A 24,905-nucleotide genomic window follows, 5' to 3' on the forward strand; every position below is an offset into this window, starting at 1 on the left:
AAAATCCTGATGATTTTTTATTTTGAGAAAGGATGCTGAAAAAACACAGGTTTATACAGACTGATTTTAATCATCTGAGGTGTCTGTTATCTTAGTTTTTAGCTTTTCTGACTTAAAGCCTGCGTGTTACTGTGTACTGGGATGGTGTATGTGTTAGTAAAATGCTGGGTAAGGCCATGCTCATCTCCTCCAGAATTGTTAAAATGTCTCTTAGATTCATATTTTAGTTATCATCTCCATTTTTGCTTTGCTGTTCCTTACTAGGATTTAGAATATTAGTCTTTTACTTTTCCAGATGGATATTTCTAAGATTATAGAATGATTAAGTGTATGAGTTAAAAACAAGGGAAATGGGCTCCACATCTGTAGTAGTATTTGCTGCTACTCCACTATTTATGGTAAGTTTAACTTCGGGGTCACCTTGGTTATTATGGGAAATGCCACCTATTTTGTGATGCTTCCTATACTGACATAGGGATTGAAAAATAAAATATATATATATATTCTCAGGGTAAAAGTTTTTTGTCATTATTGACACAAGTGTAGTATAATGCTGTACACATATAGGAAAATAGGAAACACTTTCTGTAACTAGGGATTAACATTTCAGCACAGCACATCTTTCTGAAAATCGAAATCTTCCAAATATCAGTTGGTTCTTAAGTGTAAATGGAAACATGTTAATTTGAGTGCTGTGAAAATTAGTGTTTGCAGTTCTCTTTGTGCAGCAGCATATGCATTGAACTCATTTGCATCCCTTCAGCTTTGCCAGACAAGTAGATTCTGCAGTGGAATTTTGAAGTAATCCTATGACTGCTGAAATTGTTAAATGTGCAATCCTGGGTTGGAATTTCACTACAAAAAAAAAAATTATGAATTTGTAGCAATGAATATTTGTGCATGACAGAAATGTAATTTTAACAGCAAATGGTGTTCTGCTAGAGGGAGGATCCAGCTTACAGATGTGTGGGGAGTTTGTAATTGATAAATTGGAGGTTTTCTTGTTATATGGCTGTTTTGACAGTTCCACTGAGGGAAGATGCTCAGTTGATAAAGCAGGGAACCTGACTTGGACAAATGTCACTTGCTTTTCCAGGGAGGGTGAAAATAAGACACCTTTGTCTATGTGTAGGAAAGCTTTGCAAGTTTCTGCTCATCCAGTGAAGTTTAATAGTTTGAGCAGTTTGGCAAGATCATCTCTGCCTAAGAACCTTTCTGGTGTTGATTGCAGCTCGCTTTTTTCAGTATTTCAATGATTTTATAAATTTAATTACATCAATTCGTGTGCTCCAAGGAAGAGTCAGCTCAATATTAGTTTTTATCCTGGAAATCTTTAACTGATACTGTGACAGTTCCTGCCTACAAAGTTGCTTTGGCTCTGACATGTTTCACAGAATGACCAGAGGTTAAAGCAGAGTGAACCAATGTATTGTATACCAGGACCATTTTTTCCTTTTAGGTACTCTAAAAGGAAAAAATGGTGGTTTTCTTGTTTTTAGAAAACTCAATGGCCTGGAAGAGCTAAATCACAAAATAATAACAATAAAAAAAGGTTGGAATTTGAAGCTAAACCAAAAGAAGCTGCTCTCAAGACATGGTTGGTTTATTCTCAGAAAATGTCAGGTTGGGTTTGGTTCACACAACCTCAGGAGATGTTTCTGTCATCATCCCCCATCCCATGTTCTTTGTTGTGTGGGATTGATCTGGTCATTGTGGATTCTGACCCTGGCTGCAGGAATGCAGTTAGAGTAAACCCAGGCTGAAGAGTGTACAGCAGCGTCCTTCATTTACATAGGAGAAAAAATAAAAAGTGAAAATAGTGCTTTCTTCATTAAAGTAGTTTGGTTATTGTTGCAAAAAAAAAAAAAATCCATCTGTTACTGGCCAGTGAAAGATTTTTCAATTTCAGTCTGTTGGTATAGGGCAGGGTAGGAATATGGTTAATTAAAACCAGTAGCTATAACACAGATAAACAAACTGGAAATGAGTCCTTCAGTATCAGCAGGGGTAGGATGTGCCCTGCTGTTGAACACCTCCAGGCATGCATTGCAGGGATGTTTTGGGGTGGTTCTGCACAGGACAAGTTACAGGAGTGAGTAACACTGGGAGTAACCTGACAGCTTTTTGTCACCTGGGATGAGGAACTCCTTGATGCTAAAGGACAGCAAATGAGGAATCCTTTCTCTCCACACACTTTTTGATGTTAAGATAGAAATTTTAGCTTTTTCTTCTTTAATTTTTTAAATTACTTTTAAAAAATTGCTTTAATTTTCTTTTATTCAATAAGGGGGGAAAAAATCTTGCTTCTCACAGATACTTAGGAAATGAGGTTTGTGTCATTTAGCATCCTCAAACCCTTTAGTACTTAAATGTATGGATTTTAATTAGAATGTATGCGTTTAATAAGCAGTTTTCATGGTGTGATAGTAAAGTACTGATGAATTGAAAGTTCCTTTGGTGCTGTTTGGGACAACGTGATACATTATTTCAGATATATGTGTGTGTATATTGCTTTTTGCCATGTAGGCTTCACAGCCACTACCTCTGTGCTCCTTAAACAGCTCCTCTTGTGCAACAAACTCTGATTGAGGTACTTCAGTCTAATTTAATGAACCGATCTCCCTTTTCCTGAAGACATGTCTCTCACTTGATGTTTTGCCTCTTAAAGTGGTTGTAGAAAAAGGAAGAATTGGGGGATGATCCAATGGTTTAAACAAAGATTGGGTGTTGGGAAAAATACGTTCTGTTCCCAACTCTGTTGCACACTTGCCAAAACAGCTTGGCCAAGTCACAAATCCGTTTAATCTGTTTTTGAAAATGGGAATAATACTTCATGGGCAGGCAAATGATGAAAATTCAGTGCTCTTTTCCAGCAGTTTTTATCAGGGAAGAGCTTTGCCTTGTCTTTTAAAACCAGTCCCTTGGGTTTTGAAAGGCATTACTTGGTGTGCAGGGTGATCTCTAACTCCCTCCCTGCTCCCTGTTTTTGAAAGCTCTTGCTGCTGTTTTTCCTTGTCCTTCAGGCTTTCTGACATCCACTGTAATGCTGCTGTCCCTAAACATTGGTGTGCCTCAGAGTTCAAAACCCACTGGATCTACCCAGCTGACCTGTGGGCAGTATGTCAGTGATTTCTAATGAAAGCGACAGCAGTGGCTTAGTTATAGGTAAGACCTTGAAAGTAGCACAGAAATTAGTTTTGGAAGCTTATCTTCCTCTGTCAGTTCAAATCTCAAGCTTTCAAAGAGAATGGTTAGAACAGTTGCATGTTGGGAGTGTTGTCGTGTGTAGTATAGCACAGCACAGCTTTTAAATTCAGGTCTCCTCATATCTTTTGGAATCAAGATTAGACCATGAGGTGGCTTAAACTTACTAAAGCATCAGCAGGCTTCTACATTTCAACTTGAGTAGTTTTCTGCTGAGTCAGTTTATATCACTGGAGGTAGCAGTGGCTCCTGGAAGCAGGGAACTGGAATTATGATGGCTGGGACCAGAGCTGGTGCAGGAGGCCAGGGAGAGCCTGTCCTGTTTGGAGCACAGAGCTGTCACATCTCTCATGAAACATCCCTGAGGTCAGGCTTTTATTGTGGAGATCCTGGTAGGAACCCGTGCTTTGGGAATCTCGGTTTGTATTCCTTACTTCAGTAGTTGTTGTTTGGAGTGGGTTTCATTTTGCTTCATGTTGAAGAGGTGTGAGTAGAAGTGTGTGTGTGTGTGTGCACCTGAACTCCCTTTAAACCAGTGCAACACAGCCATCCCTAGCCCTGATTCAAACCACTTTAGGCTTTTCCCTTCTGTGTCAAAGACATCATGAAGTGTCTGCCTGTTTTCACTCATCTGGAGACAGATGACAAACATGGGCCCAAGTTTGTGCTTGGGGGCATTAATCCCTTGCCTCGTGTGACCGTGCTGCTGTACCTTTTCCTTCTCTGTGCTCCTTCAGTCCATGGCAATGATTGGCCTGTGCTCTCATGAAAACTTTCATTGAGTCTATTTTTGTTTATTCCTGGACAGCTTTCTACATGCGTGACTCTCCGACTGCTGAAATCATGTCTGTTGTTTTTATTTGCTTTTATCCTTCTGTACTTTCCTGCTGCCCCTTACACAGCCCACGATTTGAGGACTTGGCAAGGTCTCAGAACAGCTCAGGAGGAGGAGGAGTGCTTCTTGAAGGATATTTTCCAATAACAACATGCTTGTTGTAGACTAGTTTCTTTACTTTGTGGCTTTTCAGACTTTTTGGCGTCTTGATTGGTTCTTGAGCGTCCACACAAGTGACAAAGGAACTTAAATTTATGTCACGTTGTGGAGCAATCAGTGCATAGAACATTTCTAGAGGGTCTGCACACTCAGGAGAAAAGTTTTAGGAATTTGCAAATAGAAGGAAAACTGAAAAGTTGTTCGGACAAATGTTCTGGAGAACATGCTTGGTTTATTAAAAAAAAAATAAAATCACAGAATAGAATACAAAACCTTGATTTCTGTTAAGATTCCCAGCCCAGCTGGATCACCACAGTGAAGCAAATATGGAATACCTCTTGACCATCAGATGTCTTTAGGTAGGCAACTGTGAAATTTAATTAATGCCCATAGCTCTGGGAGAGGAGGCTGAAAAAAGCCTGTTCTTTGACCAGACAGGCAGATTTAGGGGGGAAATTAAACACTGCTGTCTACTCAAAGTTCGAGTTGGTAGGAAGCAGTTTTTGTCACTCTTCAATGGCCTGAGTTAGTCATGGATTTCTGTGTCAAATAAAAGGTTGTGCTGTTCTTGGAAGCAGAGTTCTGCCTTGAAAAGCCCATCTAAAATAAACTTTTGCTTCCTTGAATTGGGAATACTCATTGTGCAGCCCTGCCTCAGAGGGTAGCTGCACTCTTGGTAACCATTAGGAAGTTTGGGCATAATTTTGCAATGGAATGCAGGTCTCTGGTGAGGTAATAAATGAAGGCTTTTGTTACTAAAGTAATGTATGAGTCACAAGTGCTTTTTTTGTGATTTTGCTTGCGTCAAAACACATCATGACAGCACTTGTTCACTGTACTCCTCCTACTGCTGTAATTGTAAGGAATGTGAGATGCCAGGAACTGTCTGCTCGGCTCCCAGCAGTTCGGTTTGCTTTGCTGATCGTTTTTATTTAACACTGATTGATATTATTAGACCCTCAGTGTTTCCATATGAACTTTTGCAGCCCCACGAGTACCCTGTGACTGAGGCTGAGGTGCCAGGCACTTGTGAGCGACCAACTCGATGGTAAAGGATGGAGTGGGTTTGGGTTGTCAGCTTTGACTCAGCTGTGGTTGTAAATCCTGTGCTTCATGGAAAGTTTTGGAATGTCATTTACAGTCACGGAGAAAGTTGGAGCTTGCATATTTATGGTTAAATGCAGTTATCTGGAAGGAAGAAAAAATTATAATTGATTTCTGTTTTCTTGTTGCAAGTGTTTTGTTTGTGTTTCTGAAGCAGGAAGCTGTTGTGTTATTATAGAGTGATGTATGTTGGGACTGTTTGCAATTTGGCAAAGGTAGAGGCACTCAAGCTTTTGGACAAATGTTAAATTGTTTTTATAGTTTAGTAGGAAATGTAGAGATTGAGACCACACAACCTGGCTCTGCATACGGCTTTTGTGTACAGAGATGCTAAACACCCGAAAATGCAGTGTTTCCATAGGCGGAGTTTCTTTTGTATTCACAGGCTGGGGAGCCTCAAATTCCAGAGGCATTACATGAGCAGTTTTAATGAATTAGTGTCTGGTTTTCCTGCAGCAGATGTGACAAGCAGCTTTATAAGCTGCTTCCCATCGATCGCTGTTTTCCAGCTCTTTTGTGTCTTTCTTTTGCTCAGAGAAAAGCAGGGAAGAGCTCGGTTTCTACAGTAACTGCTGCCTACACTCCTGCCTGCAGGCCAAGTGCTTTCTCAGTCCTGCAGCCTGTGCAAGGCTACTGCATTGAAATTCTGTAGGTTTTGTTTGGGTTTCTGGTGGGTTCATTTATTTTTTTTTCCCCTTGCTGGTTTAAATATTTTGCCCTTTAAGAAAAGAGGAGAAGGCAGTGGAAATTTGTGATTTTGAGATAGGTAGTTTTAATTAACCACAGCACATTGCCGTGATTGTAAGATAACCTAAATGTTTTTGCTGCTGATCTGTACCAGTGTTGTGTGGTTGGTATGGAAAGAAAAGGGATCCTGGCTGCTGAAACAAGAGCCTCTGAAAATCTGTGATACACTGTGAGCGCCCCTTTCTGTAGCGTAATAATGCAGGGGAGGAGTGAGATCAGCTTCAAGTTGTTCATAGGATCCTTTACGTTTGCAGCAAAATTTGCTGTAGTGGAACAACTTCAGCACACTCTTTTCAGTCTAAACTCTTAAATAACCTTCGAGAAACTGCTGTGAAGACAGGGTTAAAAATGCCCAGTTTCTCATGACGTCAGCTCTGTGAGTGGGAACGAGATGAGCACCATTTCACATGGGGTCATGTGTTTATTACTCCATTTGTATTTGCTGCTGGTGCTTCAGGAATGTTCCTGTTGTCGTCATCAATATTCTGCTGTCATAGGATCATTTTTTGATGCAGGCAGGCTTGTTCCAGACCCTTCTGAGGCAGGTCAGCACCGTTCCTGTAAGGAATATCAACCAACAGCTTTACATACTTGTTATGCACTTGCTAAAACATGAGCAGGGAAGTCTGTAACCAAGGTTTCCCAAGAGGGAGCCTGTAATTTACAGCTAGATTGTATTTCCAGCCTGTGCTTACAATTTGCTACAAGTGTTTTATTGGCCAACTTGAATTAACATGAGGCTATAGCAATATTTCATCTGATGCTGCATAGATCTTTGCTTTTGAATCTTAAGAGATCAGAGAATAGAGATAGATGGATCAGTGATCTTGCTCTTTAGGGTGTTTTCCGTCCTGTTAGATGGCACTGTGTAGACACACCTGAAAAAAAACACCCAAGTCCTTGTGAAGACAATGCCCAGTGCTCGGAATAAAAAATCTGATTGCTGGTTTAAAAATCTGCCAGTGTTTTGTTCCTTATGGCATTAGAGGTCGAGAGTGCCTCGAGCTCTTCTGGTCTCTGTGTGGAGGACATGCTGTGCAAAGATTGATCTTTGGGCCACAGAAATCAATGGCAAAGGATACAGGGAATTAAAGGGGAACACGTGTGAGGTTGGGATTCAGTCCCCAGAGGAAAAAGCTGCCACTCTTTAAAGGGCAATTGCTTTTTGGGTAACCTCTAGAAGTGTCCTGACTAGTAGTGGCCAAGCATAAATGAATGTAAATTTATGGTAAATTAGCCACATCAGGACTTGGTTTCAAAGCAGGGAGGAGGAGGAGGAGGAGGAATCCATCCCACCACAGTGGATGTGGACATGGCCTGTAGGAAGTGATGCCTACAGTGATGTTCTGGCTGGGGTGGTTTCTCACAGGCTGTGGTCAGCTGCAAGCAGGAGGGCATCAAAACTGTCCCTTCTAAAAATCTACTAGAGGAGCTGGGCTTTGTGTTACATCAATATAAATAATTGTTTTTCATCACCAGTTCCCCGTTAACAGAGGAAACCAAATACTCCTATTGCTGAAAATGGAGAAAGGTTTACAAATGCCAAAATATCTGAGAGGAGCACAAGGTGACACCTCATGTCAGTGAACAAGCACCTACATGAACAAATTACCCATTGAGAAAGTTTTCTTGTTTAAGATTATAAGAAAATGATTATCATCTGACTAGTTTGATACTGGATCACTCTTTTTCAGTGGGTCCATGATAACTTTTCCTATACTCCTAGTGATGGCAAAGTGTTACAACAACACTTTTTAAATGTAATCCTAGAAAAGACTTTGTAAGCCAAATACCTGAACAGTTATATCTGTTTAAAGAGTCAAGACAATGCCTACTGTAAAAAATGTATGGTATTTTCTTAATTAACCTTTATAGTAATCATTTAATGCTGGGAGTTTTCAGGTGGCTACTCAGTATATGGCCATTTGGATGGATTTATATATCACCTTTGTTATCAGCTTGGAAGCCCAGACTTTAAACTTTGGGGTACTTTTTAGATATTTTCAAATAAAAACAGCAGTTCAGTTCCATTTGTCTTCATAATAACTTTTGGTTTTTTGATTCTTTTAGTTCTAAAGGTGACGACTCTGTTCCAAAAATGGACCCTGGTATTGACTTCTAGTTCAATTAAACACAGCCTAAAGTCTTAAAAATAAATTCTGGATTTGAATAATTCAGTATGCCTGCTCTTGGTGTTGAGCAGTCAGAAACCTTTTGGTAGAAAATTCAGACACTGAAATATGTCATCATACTTCAACTTGCTGAGCTTTTTTCACTTCCATGGTATTTCTAGTTGTACTTGTCTAAGACTCATCTTTTAAGTCTTGTTTATTTAAAAACCAGTTAAAACCCACAACCACATATTGTTTAATCTTTAATTAATATCCTATTAATCCATTGTGATGGAATCAATAATAAATGAAGCAGCAAATGGAGAAAAGATGAAATTGGGGTCCTTGTGCTTTCAAACTGAAATTTACCCATTAGTAGGAAGTCAATCAAATTGTAATTCCCAAGCACCACGTTCCAGTGGGCACTTGCTTGAATGGGCACACTCTGCTGGAGGGCAGAGGGAAAGGCTAAAGGACCTCGATTTAATTTAATTTTTTTTTCCTGGAGAAGCCCAAGGGTGGATCTTAGTGCAGCCTTCCCCTGCCTAAGGAGTGGTTGTGGAAAGCCTGGGGCCAGGCTGTGCCAACAGACTCACAGTTTGGCTACAGGCACCTGTAGAAACGGCAGTGAGGAATTTGTATCTGTACAAATGAGAAAACTGTTCACTGCTTGAGAGTGTAACCAGAGGAAATGAGCTGCCTAACTTTGTTTGGAAGGCTTCAAAATTTGGAGAGACAAGGCCCTGAGCAAACCTGGTCTGACTTGGAAGTTACCCTGCTTTGAGCAGGAGATTGGGCTGGACACTTTCAGAGGTCCCTTCCAAACTCAGTTTCTCTCTAGTTGTGACTAAAAGATGTAAAAACTCAATATTTGCTTGACTTTTAAAATACATTTCAAAAGGGAGCCCGGGATTGTGCACTGTAGGTGATGAAGTGTCAGTGTGCACATCTTCTACCAGAAGCATAAATAAATGAATTGCCTGTGTGAGTCATTTTTCCTGGAGCAAGGGGAAAGTTTGGGAAGTAGATCACAAGTAGGTAGGTAAGAGGAATTAGAAAATGGATTAGTTTCAAATCTCCCTTTCATGGCAAGGAGACCACAGCTAGAAGTATGGTGATTTCCATGGGTTTTTTTGTTAGTACACTGATCAAAATAGCAGAAGGAAGTACAAATAGTATCATCTCAGGCTGCTGTACTGTCAGAAGTGGAAGTGGAGAAGTTGTGTTTGGTGGTGCAGATGCTGATAATGACCTCTGCTTCTCTTTGTGGGGAGTTGACTGTGCCCGTGTTCACCTTGAAAGTATTTGAAGTCAAAAATCGACACAAGCAGTCTCCCAGATGCTGACTGGGTTCTTTTTTGAGTCTTGGCTTTTCAATGTGAAAAGTTGAAGCTGTCCTTGGCTCTCAGTAAATCAACAAGAGTTCAAAACCAGGCATCTTGTTATTCTTTCAGAACTGTTTAAATCTCAGGAGATCTTTAAGTTAACAGGGGTTCAGTATCAGAGTCAGTGTGAAGGAATTGAGCTGTGCAGTTGTAACTGCCGTGACTTTAGGGGTTATCACTGCTGAACCCTTATAATCTATTTGAATGTAAAATCTGGAGGTGCTGATAAAAGAACCTGCTGATCAAAGTGCCATGGCAGCTTCTGTCTGATTTTGGTCCTGGTTCTTAGAAGGCAATTAAACTGGAATAATTCAAAGGATACTGAGGCACGGGGTGTCACAGCAGGGTTTATGTACAGGGAAGAAATTGAATTCTTCTGCTGTGTTTTGGTTTCCCAGATAAAGATGGGACAAAATTCCTCCTTCCCAGTCAGATGGTATTTTCACACAGGCAGAACAAGTGTATCATCAGCTTTTCCCTGCATTATGGACAGAACTGCTGAGGGGAAGTGAGAAAATACTGGAAATACAGATGTGACAAAAGCAGCCTTTGCACATTTTTACCCTGAGACACTTCTCTGACATCTGCAAAGTTCCCAAACTCTGTCGAGGATCCTGCCTGGATCAGCATCTCTGTGTTTGCCTGGGAACTGCAGATAGAGAAGAGTTGTCTATGGGATAGTTTGAAATGATGCTTGAGTGATGCTTGTTGTCTGTTTTCCAGTAGTCAACCCACAATGAGCTCTTTTTAATTTAATTGAGGTAATGAGTTGCATTTTAGTTGTTACACCTCCTCTGGGGTTCCCTGGGTCATGCAGTGGCTCTGTTGTGATGCTCACCTGGACTTGTGATAAATGCACAAAACAGCTTACAAAACTGCTTCATTTCTTTGGGATTTTTTTTTTGGAAGTGGATTGTCTAGATGAGTTTCTCCTCCAGCAGCCGTTCTGTGGTAGTGTATTATGAAACTATTATAAACTTCTGAACAGTGAGTAAAACTCAATTCAGCTTGTTGAGGACTAAATGTTTGATGAGGTCTCTCCCTCTGGGTGTTTCTGTGGTTTTTGTTTAATTCATTGTATAACTAAAGAATATGCCAAAACCAACTTGATTCTGATCAAATTAGAACATCTTCTGTACTTTGATTTTGGATGTAAATATAATACATTTGCATAACTGCAATTTATTCAGGAATTCTCTTGGTTAGTATACACTCTTTATTCTGCATTTTGGCTGAATTCCAGCATTAAAAATAGCCTTCTATTAAAAAAAACCAACAAACTATTTGCAAATATGTGTCAATTGGTAGATGTGGTCTTTTGATAATATTCAGGTGTTTATTGCTCTAACCAGACAGGGATTTGTAAGTACATTGTATCTTCCTTCCTTACAGGGGCCTTTCAGGCTGGCAGGGGAAATGTAAAGGGCACTGGGGATACCTCTGGGTTTTCATGTCTGCCAGTTCCACGTTTGTTTGACATGTACAGAGCCTCTGGAATCCCCCTGGCTGATCTAAAGCTCCTGTGTTTGGGGCTGCTTTTTGTGGGTGTTTTTTCCCACCTTGATGACCATCTGAGAGCCCCATGTCTGCTGTTGCCTTGTTGCCCGAGATGCCCACGGGGAGATGATACATTCAGGGTTGCAGTAGGGTGAGAAGGGAGATCTTTTAATATGTGTGTGCCTCCGTGGAATATCAAAGGAGCTGCTGAGTATTCCTTTTCTGCCTCTCCATGTTCTTGGTCCTTGTGTGTGGAATTGTGGAGATCCACCTCTTGCCCATCTGCCTGCTGCCCATCCTCACCCTGCCGTGGCACAGGAGGATTCCACTTCCTCACTGCTCTGCACTGGGGTGGGTTTTACCAGGCAATAAGGACTTTAACCAGGGAATTAGCACCTTAAGCCACGTCTAATTCTTTCCATATTTTTCTTGAGTTGAAATAAATTCAGTCCTAGAAGCATTTAAGGTAAAATTGCAGGTATGGAATAGCCTCATGAAATGCATAGGGAAGGTGACTAAAATTTAAATGTATCTGTGTCAAACAGATGTTGTTCACTTTCTCACAGGGGTTTTTACTTAATCTTTGGCTGTCTTTGCATAAACTTGAGTGTTGTTTTTATTGCTGCTTAAAAGAAATGCTTGGAATACTTTTATTAGCAAAACAGCCAAGACCCCTTTCCATTGTCACTAAAACGATAGAAGCATGAAATGCTTTCTACTGGAAAAAGCAAAGAAATGAGTAGTTACTGAATATATTAAAAAAAACCCAACCCAGAAATGGGTCCATTTGACTTCCTTGCTGAAATGCATGTGCAGTTTTTTGGCATAGATTCTGTTCCGAATTTAGTACATGGAGCATGTTTCAGAAATAGGTCGTCTGTTAAATGCGGACACGGTCTGCACTCAGAAGTAAGACAGAGAGAAAAGGAAGGTCACTGTCAATTCTTTCTCTTTTTCCTGATCCTTGAGTGTGGATTGTAGGGAAAAAGAACCACTGTGGTGCACGTGGCAAGGGACATAGTGAAAATCAAATGCTGCCTTTGTTCTATAAACATCCTTAGATTCATTTGAAGATATGAAAGCCAAAACACATGAGAGTTCATTTCTAAGGCTACTCTGCAGCTGAGTGTTCCTGCCAATTCTTACATCACTTTCATGTTTAATATATTTTTCCAGAGAAATGATCACTTTTATTTACAGTCTCTATTTTGCATTCATAGCTCATTTCTTACTCCTTGTTCCAGCATGTGCTTCTTTCCTTTCTGTATCAAACTAGATCTGCCTAGAAGCACTTAAAAGCAAAACAAACCCAAAGCCCAACATTTTGTGTGATTTGTTTCTGGGTATGGTGTCGTTGGAAAGTCCTTTTCATCATGTGGGAGGAGTGTAAATGTCATCGTGGGTTTAGTGCTCAGTGTGGTCTAACAACTTAAGGATGAGGAGGTAGTAAAGTTATTTGAGCTGTATTTTTATGGATGCTTTTGTTGAGACAAAATGAAGTTTCTTATTTGCTCAAGATCGAGCAGATTTATTTACTGAGAAGGTAGAAACAAGTGTGTCCTGTTTAATTGGATTCAATTCTAAATGCTGTGCACAGGGATGTAAAAAGGGGATTATCCTAAGGTACATCCATTGTATTTTACTTTTCAAAATTTTAAGCAGTTGCACATTGTTAATTTATTGTTCATCATTAAATTTAGGCATGTAATCCACGGTAATACATGAAAATAGGCAGTTTACTGAAATTGGGTCTTAAATTCAGCTCTGAAAAAAGGTATTTGAATGTAGTACTAAAGCAGCAGTGTACTCAGTAAATGAGCAGAATTAGAACAGATATATGTTTAATTTAATAGGTATTTTAAGAGAGAAGAACCCAAATCTCTTGGACCAGTCTATGAAACTGGTTAGACCTCAAATTGGCCAGTGTTTATGCTTCTGATTAATTCTGCTGTCATGGACCAACTTGTTCATTTGCTGGAGCCATTCCTTGGCATCATAAGATAATGAGGTTTTGTTTTTCAAATAGCTCTGCTTTGGGGCTACTGCAAGATCAGGATGAACCCCAAGAAATTTAGGGACGATGCACAAACTGCCCTTGTTAGAAAGAATTGCATTTGCTTGTATTCCTTTACAAATGTCAGTTGCTTACCAGGGGATCTTTCTCTGGTCACATTGATCTCCCTTTATGTTCTGTAAAATGAAGAGGGTTGTGGGTAATTACATAAATATTGTACCTTATAAATTCTAAATGAGCTTAGGTGATGACATGCAAGTTATTCAGAAAGTCTTACATTCTGTAAACAAGTGGATCATATATTTGTTTTGTTTTGTTTTGTTTTTTCTTTTTCAGCTGTACTTTCAGGTTTCCCAGCACAAACATCAAGATAACATTCACAGCTCTGTCCAATGAAAAGAGAGAAAAACAGGAGGCCCCGGAGTCCCCAGTGAAGCCTGTGCAACCCCAGATCTCTCCCTTAACAATAAACATTCCAGACAACATGGCTCACCTGATCAGCCCTCTCCCTTCTCCCACAGGAACTATCAGGTATTTAAACCCTGATCAGGGTGGGATCAGGGCCACGCACACTCAGGCTCAGCACGATGTTCTCATTCAGTATTTCGCTTTTGAGGTCCAAATTCAGCTGAAGCTCAGCCTTACCTGCCTCAAGGAACCTTTCTGCTGACATAGTTGCATGAACAGTCTGCTCAGGAACTTGGCATTTTTCTTGCAGTCCAGCAATTTAAATTGCTTTTTGCTCTTGCGTGCTTATTGCAGCTCTTCAAATGAGACAGTTTTAAATGACATAATTTAAAAATGTGTAATTTCTGATTTGCCACTGTCCTCCTGAAGTTCGTCATCAGGAAAAGTGGTGGTTTGGGTTACTATTGGTGTAGAAAATGGACTGATCTCTTACTCCAGAAGATATGTTGTTGTTAGTCACTGCTGGAAGTAAGCAGACCATTTACTTAAAGCACAGGCTGAGGTGCAGAGCTCAGTGTTGGGATGGCTGATCCCAGGTATGGTGATCCAGGATTTTCCTTGTCCTGCTGCTTCTTTGGTGATTGCAGCCTTTGTCCCACCTGTTACTTGGGCCCAAACTCGATTAAACAAGCAACCCATCCTCACAAATGGGTAAAATTACTTCATATGGAATTTTTCAAAGTCTTGGAAAGATCAGGAGCAAAATTTCCATGTCAAGGCACTGAAAGTTGTTTCAGTCATGTACATGGTTCTGAAAGCTTTTTTGTCCCCTCTCACTTCCTGCATCTTCACTTGAGCAAAGAGCTGTTTGTGCTTGCTTTTTAAAAAGGTACAACTTGTTAATGAGATTTGAATGGAAGGATAATTGACTTTTTGCATGCTTGCCAAACTCTTGGTCTCTATCTGGGCGTGTTTAATGACACCTGCCTGAATGATGGAAGCACAGAGAAAAGATACCTAGACTTGTCTGTGTCACAGGTTTGCTTTCTTACAAGGATTCAGGGAAAACACATCTTGCCAATGACAGAGCAGCTCACAAATATTTCAGATAATATCCCATCTATCACCACTGTCTTTGCCTCACTATGAATTTTGTAATTCTCTTCAGGGCTTTCATGCACCTGTTGAGTAGTTTAATACAGGGAAAAAAAAAAAAAAAGATGACAGTTTAGAGTCTATTTTGAGAGCAAAGCCTGACAGTTTCTCTGCAAATCATCCTGTTTTGTAGAAGACTTGTAAACTTGCTTTGATTATACCATATGTGTCTCTTTGTCAATATATGCTGAAGAGAGCAGAGGGATGTTGTCAGCTGATATGTAAAAACACAGAGCAGGAGTGACCTATATCTAAAAAAAATAAATTAGCTACACGTTTTGGCTCTAAGCAAGGATTCTTCTGTACAACACTTAAAAAATGCCATCTCTCTCTTATAGTAAGTGTATCACTAGTAACAAATCATGGGTGGATGTCTTGGGAAGTGAAGCTTTGATCCTTTCAGTGTAAGTATTTATTGCCCAATCTATAGTGTTTGCCTCCTTCTGTACATAAAAAGGGAGGTAACAAAAAACTTGAGGGGCCAGGCAGACAAACCAACCTTGACAGATGAAAATTGTTAAAGCTTTAGTGTATAGATCTAAATAACATTGTCTAGATTTATTTGTGGTTGGTGTTTTGAACCATAAATTCAAAGATTAAAGATTGTCTTTGGAGATAAGGCTGGTTCTGGGGACACAGCAGGTCCAGCTATTGAGATTTCTAGTTTTTTGGAATTTCTGAGAGCTGCCTTGAAATCAGCTGCAGTGTGAATTGCAGAGATTGTCTGTCCTTGCAAGAGAGCTGCCAAAATTATTTTGGGGAAGGGGATGGACCTCACCTGCTGACTTTCTCTTTCCTCGTGGCTAAAAGGAAATTGTAGAAGAGAATTGGCATCGTGCAGCTGCAGTTCCTGTGGACTCTGCAAGGCAGGGGACCTCTGGTAGAAAGATGTTCCAGTGGAATTATGTACAGTTATAGCTGTTTTTCTGTGATGGATGGCAAAATGTGAAGTGTTAGGAGATACTCTTTTAGTGTTTGGCACCTTCTCTTGCTTTCTAATGGTGTTATCTGCTCTGTTGGTCTAATACTACATTAAATCAGCTGAGTCAGTGCTGATGCATCCCATTAATAGATAAGTTAATGATTTTTATACACATACCTATGTGTAAGTATGTGCACACACCTGTCAACACTTAAAATAATACTGCTTTCGATTTCAATGAGAAACAAACCTTTTTTTACCTCGCTGCTTGCTGTATTTTCTCAAATGTGCAGAAACACTAGACAGGAGAGATGATTTTTTTGGGGGCAGACTGAACACAAGCATATGGCAGAAATTCCATGCAAGATGTGTGTCTTGTTTCCAACGAGTGTCTGAAAATTTGTGGTTGCTGATGCAGTTAAGGGGGGGCTTAAGGTGGCAAATCTTAACAACTACATTACAGAAATACATTAAACAAATCTTTACACAAATATATAATCAATCAGCTGATCTTTGTTGTCTGGAGGAGGAAAGCCTGAGCAAGGTTTCCTCCTGCAGTGGCTGATTCCACGGCTGGCTTAGCAAGGCGTGGAAGGTGGTTTGGAATGGAAGCCCTGACAGCCCTTTAGCTGCAGCCTCACAGCTCTGCTCGTGGCTTTGCTGCAGCAAGAGCTTTTTGATGAGACATAATGTGGTGATATACTGTATAACAAAATAGTAGGATCTTCTTTTTATGCTCTACAGTGCTGCAAATTCCTGCCCATCGAGCCCCCGCGGCGCAGGCTCTTCAGGGTACAAAATGAGTCGTGGAATAGCATCTGACCTACATTTGATGGCTGACAATTCACAGTCAGAAAACGACAAGGAAGCTTCGGGGGGAGACAGCCCAAAGGTAAACACAGCTTGAAACCAATCCCAGAAATTACACCTGAACTGAATGGAAGACTTGGGATGTTTTTGTTTGCTGAGGTATATGCACTGAGTGGTAATTTAACGTGCCTGGCTTTAAAAATAATGTGTAGGCTTTTGTGATCAGATGTGAAATTGATTGATTGATTGTTTTACCCCTGTCCCCTTTGAGGGAGGGTCTGTGTGCAGTCTCAGTAATAGATCTGATTGGAGGCTATTGAAAATTCTTTGCTGTTATACATATCTGCAAAATTTATTTAATCCTAAAATTGCTCATCAGAAGAACAAAGCTTTCTTAATTTCTTTTCTGCCTCAAGATTTTGATCGTCCAAAATTGCATTAAGTCAAGTTAATGATGTTTTATGACTTTTGATCTAGTAAGCAGTGTGTATCTCTTCAAAGTTTGTTGATGCAGACTTTTCTTGTTTTTCTCCAGGATGACTCTAAGCCACCCTACTCCTATGCACAGTTAATAGTCCAAGCAATTACAATGGCCCCGGATAAGCAGCTTACACTAAATGGAATTTATACGCACATAACTAAAAATTATCCCTACTACAGGACAGCAGACAAGGGCTGGCAGGTAATTTTCATTTCTGAAATTTTTATTTTTTCTTTTTACATGTGAGCAATACTGGCAGCTGTAAATGGTCATGAGCAGGCAGTTGGTAAGCCTCATAACCCTTCAGAAATAGAATTTGTCAAATCAGTGTGTCTTTCTTCTGATTCTAAGTTTTCCAATGAAGTGGCCAATTTACATTAGTCTGCATTTGAAATAGTACTTTATTGATGGAATGGTGTTCTCTAAACCTCCAGTAGGGATGCTGACAGACTTTGGGGAAAGCAAAGTGCACTTGGCACTGGATTTGAATCCTGTATGCTATCTAGGAATGGTGTTGTGTTCTGTAACTTACAGTTGTGTAAACATCCGTGTTGCTATCTTGAGATAAAATGGAGTTATTAAGTTCTCCAGGTTCAGTTCTGTTTGAAAACAGTGATTTTGCCCATGCAGCAGCTGAAGGAACAAGTGTGTTATCTGTCATTATCTCACCCTGCTTCATGCACTGTTTGATTTGTGAACTTGCCCATTCCTGTACCGAGTTGGACCAAACCTGTCAACTCTGTAGAATTAATTTCTGCTTTCTTTTAATTTTCACAAGACCAGCCTCAGCTTTTGCCAGGATGACTAACTGAGTACAAATCAGTCTGGCAGAGCCTCCCAGACACAGGTGAAGGCTCTGTGCCTTTGGTGCTGTTTTGGGTGTCACAGTTTGCAGGGCCTGGAACACCTGGAGCACATGGCCCATCGTGGGCTATCTCTGCAGCTATTGTCAGGGAGGTAAAATTTAGAGAGATTGAGTGAGGGGGAAAGTGAGGAAGTGTTAATGTTGGCTGCACAAGTGAAAGATTGAAGAATACAAGCCTTCCCTGTAGAGAAAGGGATTTTTAAATATTAATCACGTACTTATTTGTCATACAGCCTAAATGAAATCTGGATCACTCTCCCAAGGTTAGTGGGGAATGGAGCTGTTCCTGGCTGTTTGCTGAGGGTTTGGTTAGTCAAGGACTTGGCTGTTGTGGCTGGGAAGTCTCTTTTGTTTCCCTTTCCCACATAACAGTGCAGTATCCTGGCTGCAGTCATGTTGTTTTAGCAACAAGACTCTGTTTATAAAACGTTGATGTGTGTTTCGCTTCCTATTTTGCAGTACCTTGAGTATCTGTGTAGATGATGTTGCTTTGTGAGCATCACGAACCCAACACACACAGAGTTATGCTGAGGTGAAGAGCTCTGCCATAGAACAGGGTGTGCATTTGGGGGAGTAATGCTTCCTAAAGCCAAGGTGATAGGCAGAGCAGACAGTGTGTTCTGGTGTCATTAATCAAGAGCTATTCATAGAAACAATTGGAAAAGCTGAAAATCTGATGCTGTTCAGCCGCTGCTCTGCCAGCTTCTACATATTGGGACTTGGATTGCAGCTCAAGTGACTTAAGATAGATGTTTCAAATCATATTGGAGGCTATGTATGCACATATTATTGAAAACATAGAGTACAAACACATGTACAGTGTCCCAGTCCCCTACCTGAAGAAACAGGTATATATATCCTTTAGCATACAATGGTCTCATTTTGATGAGCATTTGAAGACTCCTTTCTGTGAGCTTACTTTAGCAGGTACTTTTGGATCTATTCCTTTATTCTGGCATATGGAGAAATAAATACAATTTATAAATACGTTCTTGGCATCTTGCTAGTTATGTTTCCGTTTTTGGCAGGGAAAAAACCATCTCTGGTTTCATCAATTTGTATTCAAGAAATCATATGTGGTTATCACTGCTTTTAGTTTTCCAGACTTAATCATCAGGGTCATGAACTCAGATATTTGAGCAAGTTTTACATTTGCTTGCAAATATTTGAGAGCTTTTGTTAACACAAAGCTTTTTCCCACTTGCCTCTGTTCCCCCTCAAATGTTTCAGGGTGAATCGTTAGCAACAGTCTCTTCTTGTTCAGTGATAATATTGAGAGAGATTTTGGGGGTTATCTATGTTAAAAAATGAAAAAATAAAATAAAAAGAAATTCTGTGTGCAAAGCCAAGCACAGATAGAGGCACTTGAGGGTGTCAGCAGTTCTGTGCATTGCTCTGATGGAGGAGTAGGGGGATGTTGCAGCAAATTGAGGATGTGGGAATGTGCAAAGGGACCGTGGTGACAAAGATCTGGAAGAGCTGGTTCAGGACCTGCTGCCACTTGGTGTTTTAATTGACACGTTAAATTCTTGGCCCTGTTGTTGAGACAAACTGGACTGTGGGTGAATTCACACCAATCCAGCTGCCTTTGGAACGTTTTTGGCCTTTTCTTTCTGAGCTGTGGAACAGTAACAGAATTACCACCTAGGATCAGAATCAATATATGCTGTATTCTGCTGGCCCTCCTGGAAGGAGCTGGGACACCTGGGGAAGGGTGGTGTGTACAAGCACTGATCATTTTTATTCTTGTTTTTAACACTGCATTCTGCACAAGTATTTGTAGTGTTCTAAACATTGGTTTCAATCACCATGTTTCTCATGAGAGAATGAAATAAATGGGATTCCTGTTATTTCCAATTAGCATACTGGGTTTTGAACTGCTGGGAAAGATTTGACAAATGCAAGAGTCCTTTCAGGTTTATGGCACTGCTTGGTAGTGCTCTGAGTTCTGTTGAATTAAGGAATTAAAGAGCTGAACCCCGAGTCTCCTATAGTACAAACTGCTGCAGTAGGCCACATTCTGACTTGGAAAAGTTATATGAATTCTACATATTTTTTTATGTTCCATAGAATTCAATACGTCACAATCTCTCTCTGAATCGTTATTTCATCAAAGTACCACGTTCCCAGGAAGAACCAGGCAAAGGCTCATTCTGGAGGATAGACCCTGCCTCTGAAAGCAAATTAATAGAGCAGGCTTTTAGGAAAAGGCGGCCTAGGGGAGTACCTTGCTTTAGAACCCCTCTGGGACCACTCTCTTCTAGGTAAGGAAAACCAGATGAACAAAAAGACTATGGCTGTTGTTTAACCTTCAGGCTGCTACAGACTTGATAGCTTTGGATACAGTCACAAGTTTAGTAATTTAATTTCATCCAGACTCAGTGTTTGAATTCTGTGTGTGTCATTAGGAGGCTGCCCCATACACCAGGCTTGTGTTTATTGCTTGTTTTTAGTGTTAAAGAACTCGGTTTGCATAACTAACTATCAGATTGTTAATGTATGCAAGCCTTGCTGTACCTTTGGTGGGCTTTGCAGAATGATAATTTTAATTTCTAACTGCCATCTACTGGATTTTAAAACTGTTTACAAAGAAAATTCTCAGATACCGGCTACCATTTTATTGACCTTAGAGATGACAATTGTGTATTCAGTCTGATAATGTTCGAGCAGATTTTGTGATGGGGAAACACCTGGGTTTAAATTATTCCCTCTGTAAAGTTATGGCCTTTCTGCTGGTGCAGATCTTTTTCTACTTGCCCTGTAGCCTCAGATTTGCTCATTGTTCTTCTCCACCAGAAGAAATGTTCATGTTTCGCAGATTTAGAGTCTCCCTAAGAAGGCATCCAGCCACTTCTTCTCTGTTAACTGTATCTGGAGTTTGCTTTTAAATTCTGTCCCTGTTTAACAGAAGCTTTTTAAAAGATGCTGAGCTCTGGGTTGTAGCTGTGCCCTCCCCTGCTGCGGGCAGTGTGTTACAGTCTCGTTAGAGGAAGGCCGTGGGCTTTCACAGTTCAGAAGTTAAAACACATCAGCTGCTGCTTTCATTTCTGACTACAGAAGTGCCCCAGCTTCTCCTAACCACTCTGGAGTGTTGTCTGCGCACTCCAGTGGCGTCCAGACCCCCGAGAGCCTGTCCAGGGAAGGATCTCCTGTCCCCATGGAGCCTGAGCCCAGCGCCATCCAGCCAAAACTCGCCGTCATACAAGAAGCGCGATTTGCACAGAGTGCCCCAGGTGAGGAGCCCTGAGCTCAGCACTGGGGCTGACACCAATCGATTGCCAGGACTTAATATGTGCAGAAAAAATGGGTATATATTCCACCTCTTCACGTTCAGAGCAGATCTGTGAGAAACTCGAACGGCCAGGGAGGGTCTGTTTGAACATAGGGGCTGTTGTTACCTGGGGCTGCTCCAGAACGTTGGCTCACGTTACTGAGGAGAGGCTGTGCCTGTCCTGTAGGACTGTGCTGTTTTGTAACAGTTCTCGTGAAAAATCCCCAAAATGTAAGGCTGTGTGTGTTACAGAAATAAGGAAATGCTTTTCGCACCTCTGTGGTCATGTCATCCTCCCAGTGTGGGGCAGGGATAGAAGAATTGAAAGGATAAAGGGATATAAGAAATTTCCTATTTAAAACAGAAAGAGCATAAGGCATGATGGGATATGGTTGTGTTTATTTCATTACCTTCTTTGAGACACGTTTGCCATCCAATTTCTTGGTGGTGATGTGGCACTACAGAGGGCAGCCATGGTCCTGGGCATTCCTCAGGGCTCCCAGTGCAGGCATGCTCCTCACAACACCTGCAGCACAAAGGTGCTCCCATCTCTGCAAAGGGCTTTACTTAAATAAGTGCTAACCACAGCTTTGTTTGGGGGCAGAGCTGGGGTGTCCAAATGATGTGTGGGTCTTGCTGAGCCAGTACAGTCCTTACCTTGAGCCTGGAGCTGGGAATGGCCACTTGTCCTAACCTTCATAGTCCAGGATCACCTTTTGGCTCCTTCAGGCATTAGTGAAGAAGCTCATGAATTCTCTGAGGTTCTAATGTAAAATTTAAAAGAATGACTGGCTTAAAAGAAATAATGAAAATTGGCAGTCTAATTTTGACCTCTTTCTTGGTAGGATCACCTCTCTCTAGCCAGCCAGTTTTAATTACTGTACAACGGCAGCTACCACAAGCTATCAAACCCGTCACCTACACTGTTGCAACTCCCGTGACAACATCGACCTCCCAGCAGCCTGTAGTTCAGACAGTTCATGTTGTGCACCAGATCCCAGCTGTGTCAGTCACCAACGTGACTGGATTAGCACCAGCAAACACTTACACTGTCGCGGGACAGGCCGTCGTCACACAAGCTGCTATGGTCACCCAGCCCAAGGTAGAACCTCAAGAGAATGGAGACCACAAGGAAGTCAAAGGTGAGAAGCTGTGGGGTTGTTTTGGCACCTCTTTATACAGAGGGATCAGTAGTTGAAGCTGAGAATCGTAGAACCGTGGAACAGTTTGGTTTGGAAGGACTTTATCTCGTTCCACCCCTGCTGTGGGCAGAGATGCCTTCCACTATCCCAAGTTGCTCCAAGCCTCATTCAGGGAGGGGCAGGGCTGGGGCATCAAAACTTGCAGGGCAGTGCTTCAAGTGTTGGGCTAAAACTGAAGATTTCAAATTGTAATTTCTCAGATATATTGGAGTGAGTAATAAAACAACACACTTCCGCTGAGGGCCGATTGAGTGAAACCAAGTGGGTCCTGAGCACTCTGGTGATTTTAACCACATTTTCTCTCCTGTTTTCCAGTGAAAGTGGAGCCTCTCCCTGCTATTAGCCATGCTGCAATAGGAGCTGCTGGTCGCATCATCCAGACATCGCAGCCCGCCCCCTTACAGACAGTTACCATAGTGCAACAGGCGCCGCTGGGGCAGCACCAGCTGCCCATCAAAGCTGTCACACAGAACGGAACGCACATCGTGCCCCTGAGCGCCGCCGTGGCGGGCCAGGGCACTGCAGGTACGGGCGGGACAGCCTCCTCTCTGCTCTCTCTCTCTCTCTCTCTCTCTCCTTCCTCCTCTCTCTCCCTCCCTCCCTCTCCCTCCCCCTCTCTTCCCTCTCCCCTCTTTGTGGTTGTTTTAGAGATGTCCTTAGTGGTGACAACCCATCCTCTCTCCTCGTTAAACCAGGATAGAAACAAGTTTTAAAAGAAGTTCCCATAGATCAGAGCTGTTAAAATGGTTCCTGCTCCCAGGTGGTTTGTTGGAAGCCACCGACAGGAAAACCAGAACTTGCTTGTGGGTTGGCTCTTTGAACTGTTACTTTTTGTTATAATTTTATTGAACCTGTCCTGAAAAGACCAGAGTTCTGTAGGTTTTGAGGTGGTTCCTGTCTGAATCCATCATTCCCCTGTGGGCCTTGGCAGGCTCAGGGGGCAGCAGTGCTTTGTCATCATTGCACACATTGCCTCTTGCTCCCAGCACAGGCAGCTTTGCTCTGCTGGCAGGTCCTCACAGCTTGTTCTAACAGTTTGGCTTTGTTAGTATCTGATACTGAAGGAGAGGGGTTTTGTCATGTGTTTACAGAAATACTTTTAGGGCTGTCTTATATCAATTTATTACCTGCATTTCTGCTCAAAAGTCTTTCTAATGGAGTGAATTATCTGCTTCATTTCCTTTTTACTCCTTTGCCATCACTGACATTTGTAGGTCAGTATTCTGGCTGCTGCCACTTCACTTCCAGCTTAAGAGCAGCAAAAGCATCACAGTCAGACTTGAGGTGCACTTTCTGTGTCAGAAGGGATGTGTGAGTAGAGCTGAGAGCCATGTGAAATACACCAGAAAGCTATTTTTAAAAGTAAGGAATAATTCTTTTTCTCTTTTTTCTGGATTCTGAAAACTTGGCTGCTTTCAACCTGTTCCCTGACGCGGCAGCCAAGGGCTGCAGGGTGTGCAGGGAATGTGGCTGCACACAGGAGGAGAGTTGTGATGCTTCCCACTGCTGTCTGTGTGTGTGATGGGTGTGCAGTGAGCTGTGCTCGGGGTCCTGATCTCTTGTTAGAGTAACTCCTAAACCAGCAAGAAACCAGGAAATTCTCAGGCAAGGCATCAGAAGGGGGAGCTGGGTCTATAGAAGCACAGATTTGTGTTTGTCTGTGTAACACACAGAGCTGTGTTCACACACACATTTGTGTGCTTGTCTTTGGTGAAAGGTTTGTGCTATCTGAGAAGAAAGAAATGCAGAGGAAATCTTGTTCCTGTTCCTTTTTCCATGTGTAGTAAAGCAGGTGCTTTCAGATCCTGCTCTCAGCAGAACAGCTTGGCAGCACTGCTTGGTCCCTGTGAGTCAGCTGAGAGCTCTGGGGTCTGTAAGAAACTCAGGTTTCTTATTGTACAATAAAGTTTCATAACTCAATATTCTGTGTCTCAGCTCTCAGTGTAAATTTCAAACATCGTCTTTCCTACTCCCACCTATCAGAGGATCTCTGACAACCCTCCAGACCCTGGAGGGAAAAATCACAGAATCACAGAAGGGTTTGGGTCAGGAGAGCTCATTTCATTCCATCCCCCTGCCATTCTTCCACTGGAAGAATGCAGCAGAATAGTGCAGTGGTTGTCTTAATGTGTGTCTGAAGGTGAGGGGTGAACTTACTGGTTTTTTATTTAAGCAACACAAAATTTGCAGGAAGGTATTTTATTCAGAAGTTCCATCTCCATGGCTCCTCTTCAGAAATGGTGCAAGGAATATCTTTTCTAATGGCAGCTGAATGACTGCTGAGATTCCAGAACAAACTCATTTACAGCTTGGTTCATGCAGAGGTGATGATCTCTAGGACAGCTTACTAATAACAAACTGTAAGCTTAATAAGTAATAATTTCTCATGGACTAGATGTTTCATCTCCACCAGCAGGGAATGCCATGGTAATGTCAGTGAAGTGGTGCTGAGGGAAGGAGCAGGAAAAAGACAGGTGGTTTGATAATGTTTAGATACAGGTTCATGAAATGCACTGAACCAGGAAATGTGTAATCAGCATTTTGCGTTCTTGGCAAAGACATTTGAGAGGTGAATTTATTCAGGGCTGGTGCTGAGGAAGGGGCTGCTCATGGGCAGAGGGAGGAACCTCAGGGATGTCACCCATGAGTGGTGACTTGTGCTGCCTCATCCATGGAAGGAGAAAGGTGAAAATCTTATATGGGGTGTTTGAACTGTCCCTCTCTTGCTGTGATTC

The 24,905-nt window shown here is 41.6% G+C and overlaps 1 protein-coding gene across 1 annotated transcript in view; it reads left to right on the top strand.

Annotated features, from left to right (window-relative positions):
- Window positions 1–24,905, top strand: part of FOXK2 (forkhead box K2) — a 45,324-nt gene that overhangs the window by 17,563 nt on the left and 2,856 nt on the right. Inside the window, exons 2-8 of the mRNA XM_066332103.1 lie at window positions 13,393–13,587; window positions 16,286–16,433; window positions 16,887–17,033; window positions 19,768–19,961; window positions 20,755–20,930; window positions 21,814–22,110; window positions 22,486–22,695. Coding sequence (XP_066188200.1) covers window positions 13,393–13,587; window positions 16,286–16,433; window positions 16,887–17,033; window positions 19,768–19,961; window positions 20,755–20,930; window positions 21,814–22,110; window positions 22,486–22,695 — 1,367 coding nt within the window. The remainder of the gene's footprint in view (window positions 1–13,392; window positions 13,588–16,285; window positions 16,434–16,886; window positions 17,034–19,767; window positions 19,962–20,754; window positions 20,931–21,813; window positions 22,111–22,485; window positions 22,696–24,905) is intronic.

The sequence above is a fragment of the Sylvia atricapilla genome, chromosome 18 (assembly GCF_009819655.1).
Source record: "Sylvia atricapilla isolate bSylAtr1 chromosome 18, bSylAtr1.pri, whole genome shotgun sequence".
Classification (NCBI taxonomy): domain Eukaryota; kingdom Metazoa; phylum Chordata; class Aves; order Passeriformes; family Sylviidae; genus Sylvia; species Sylvia atricapilla.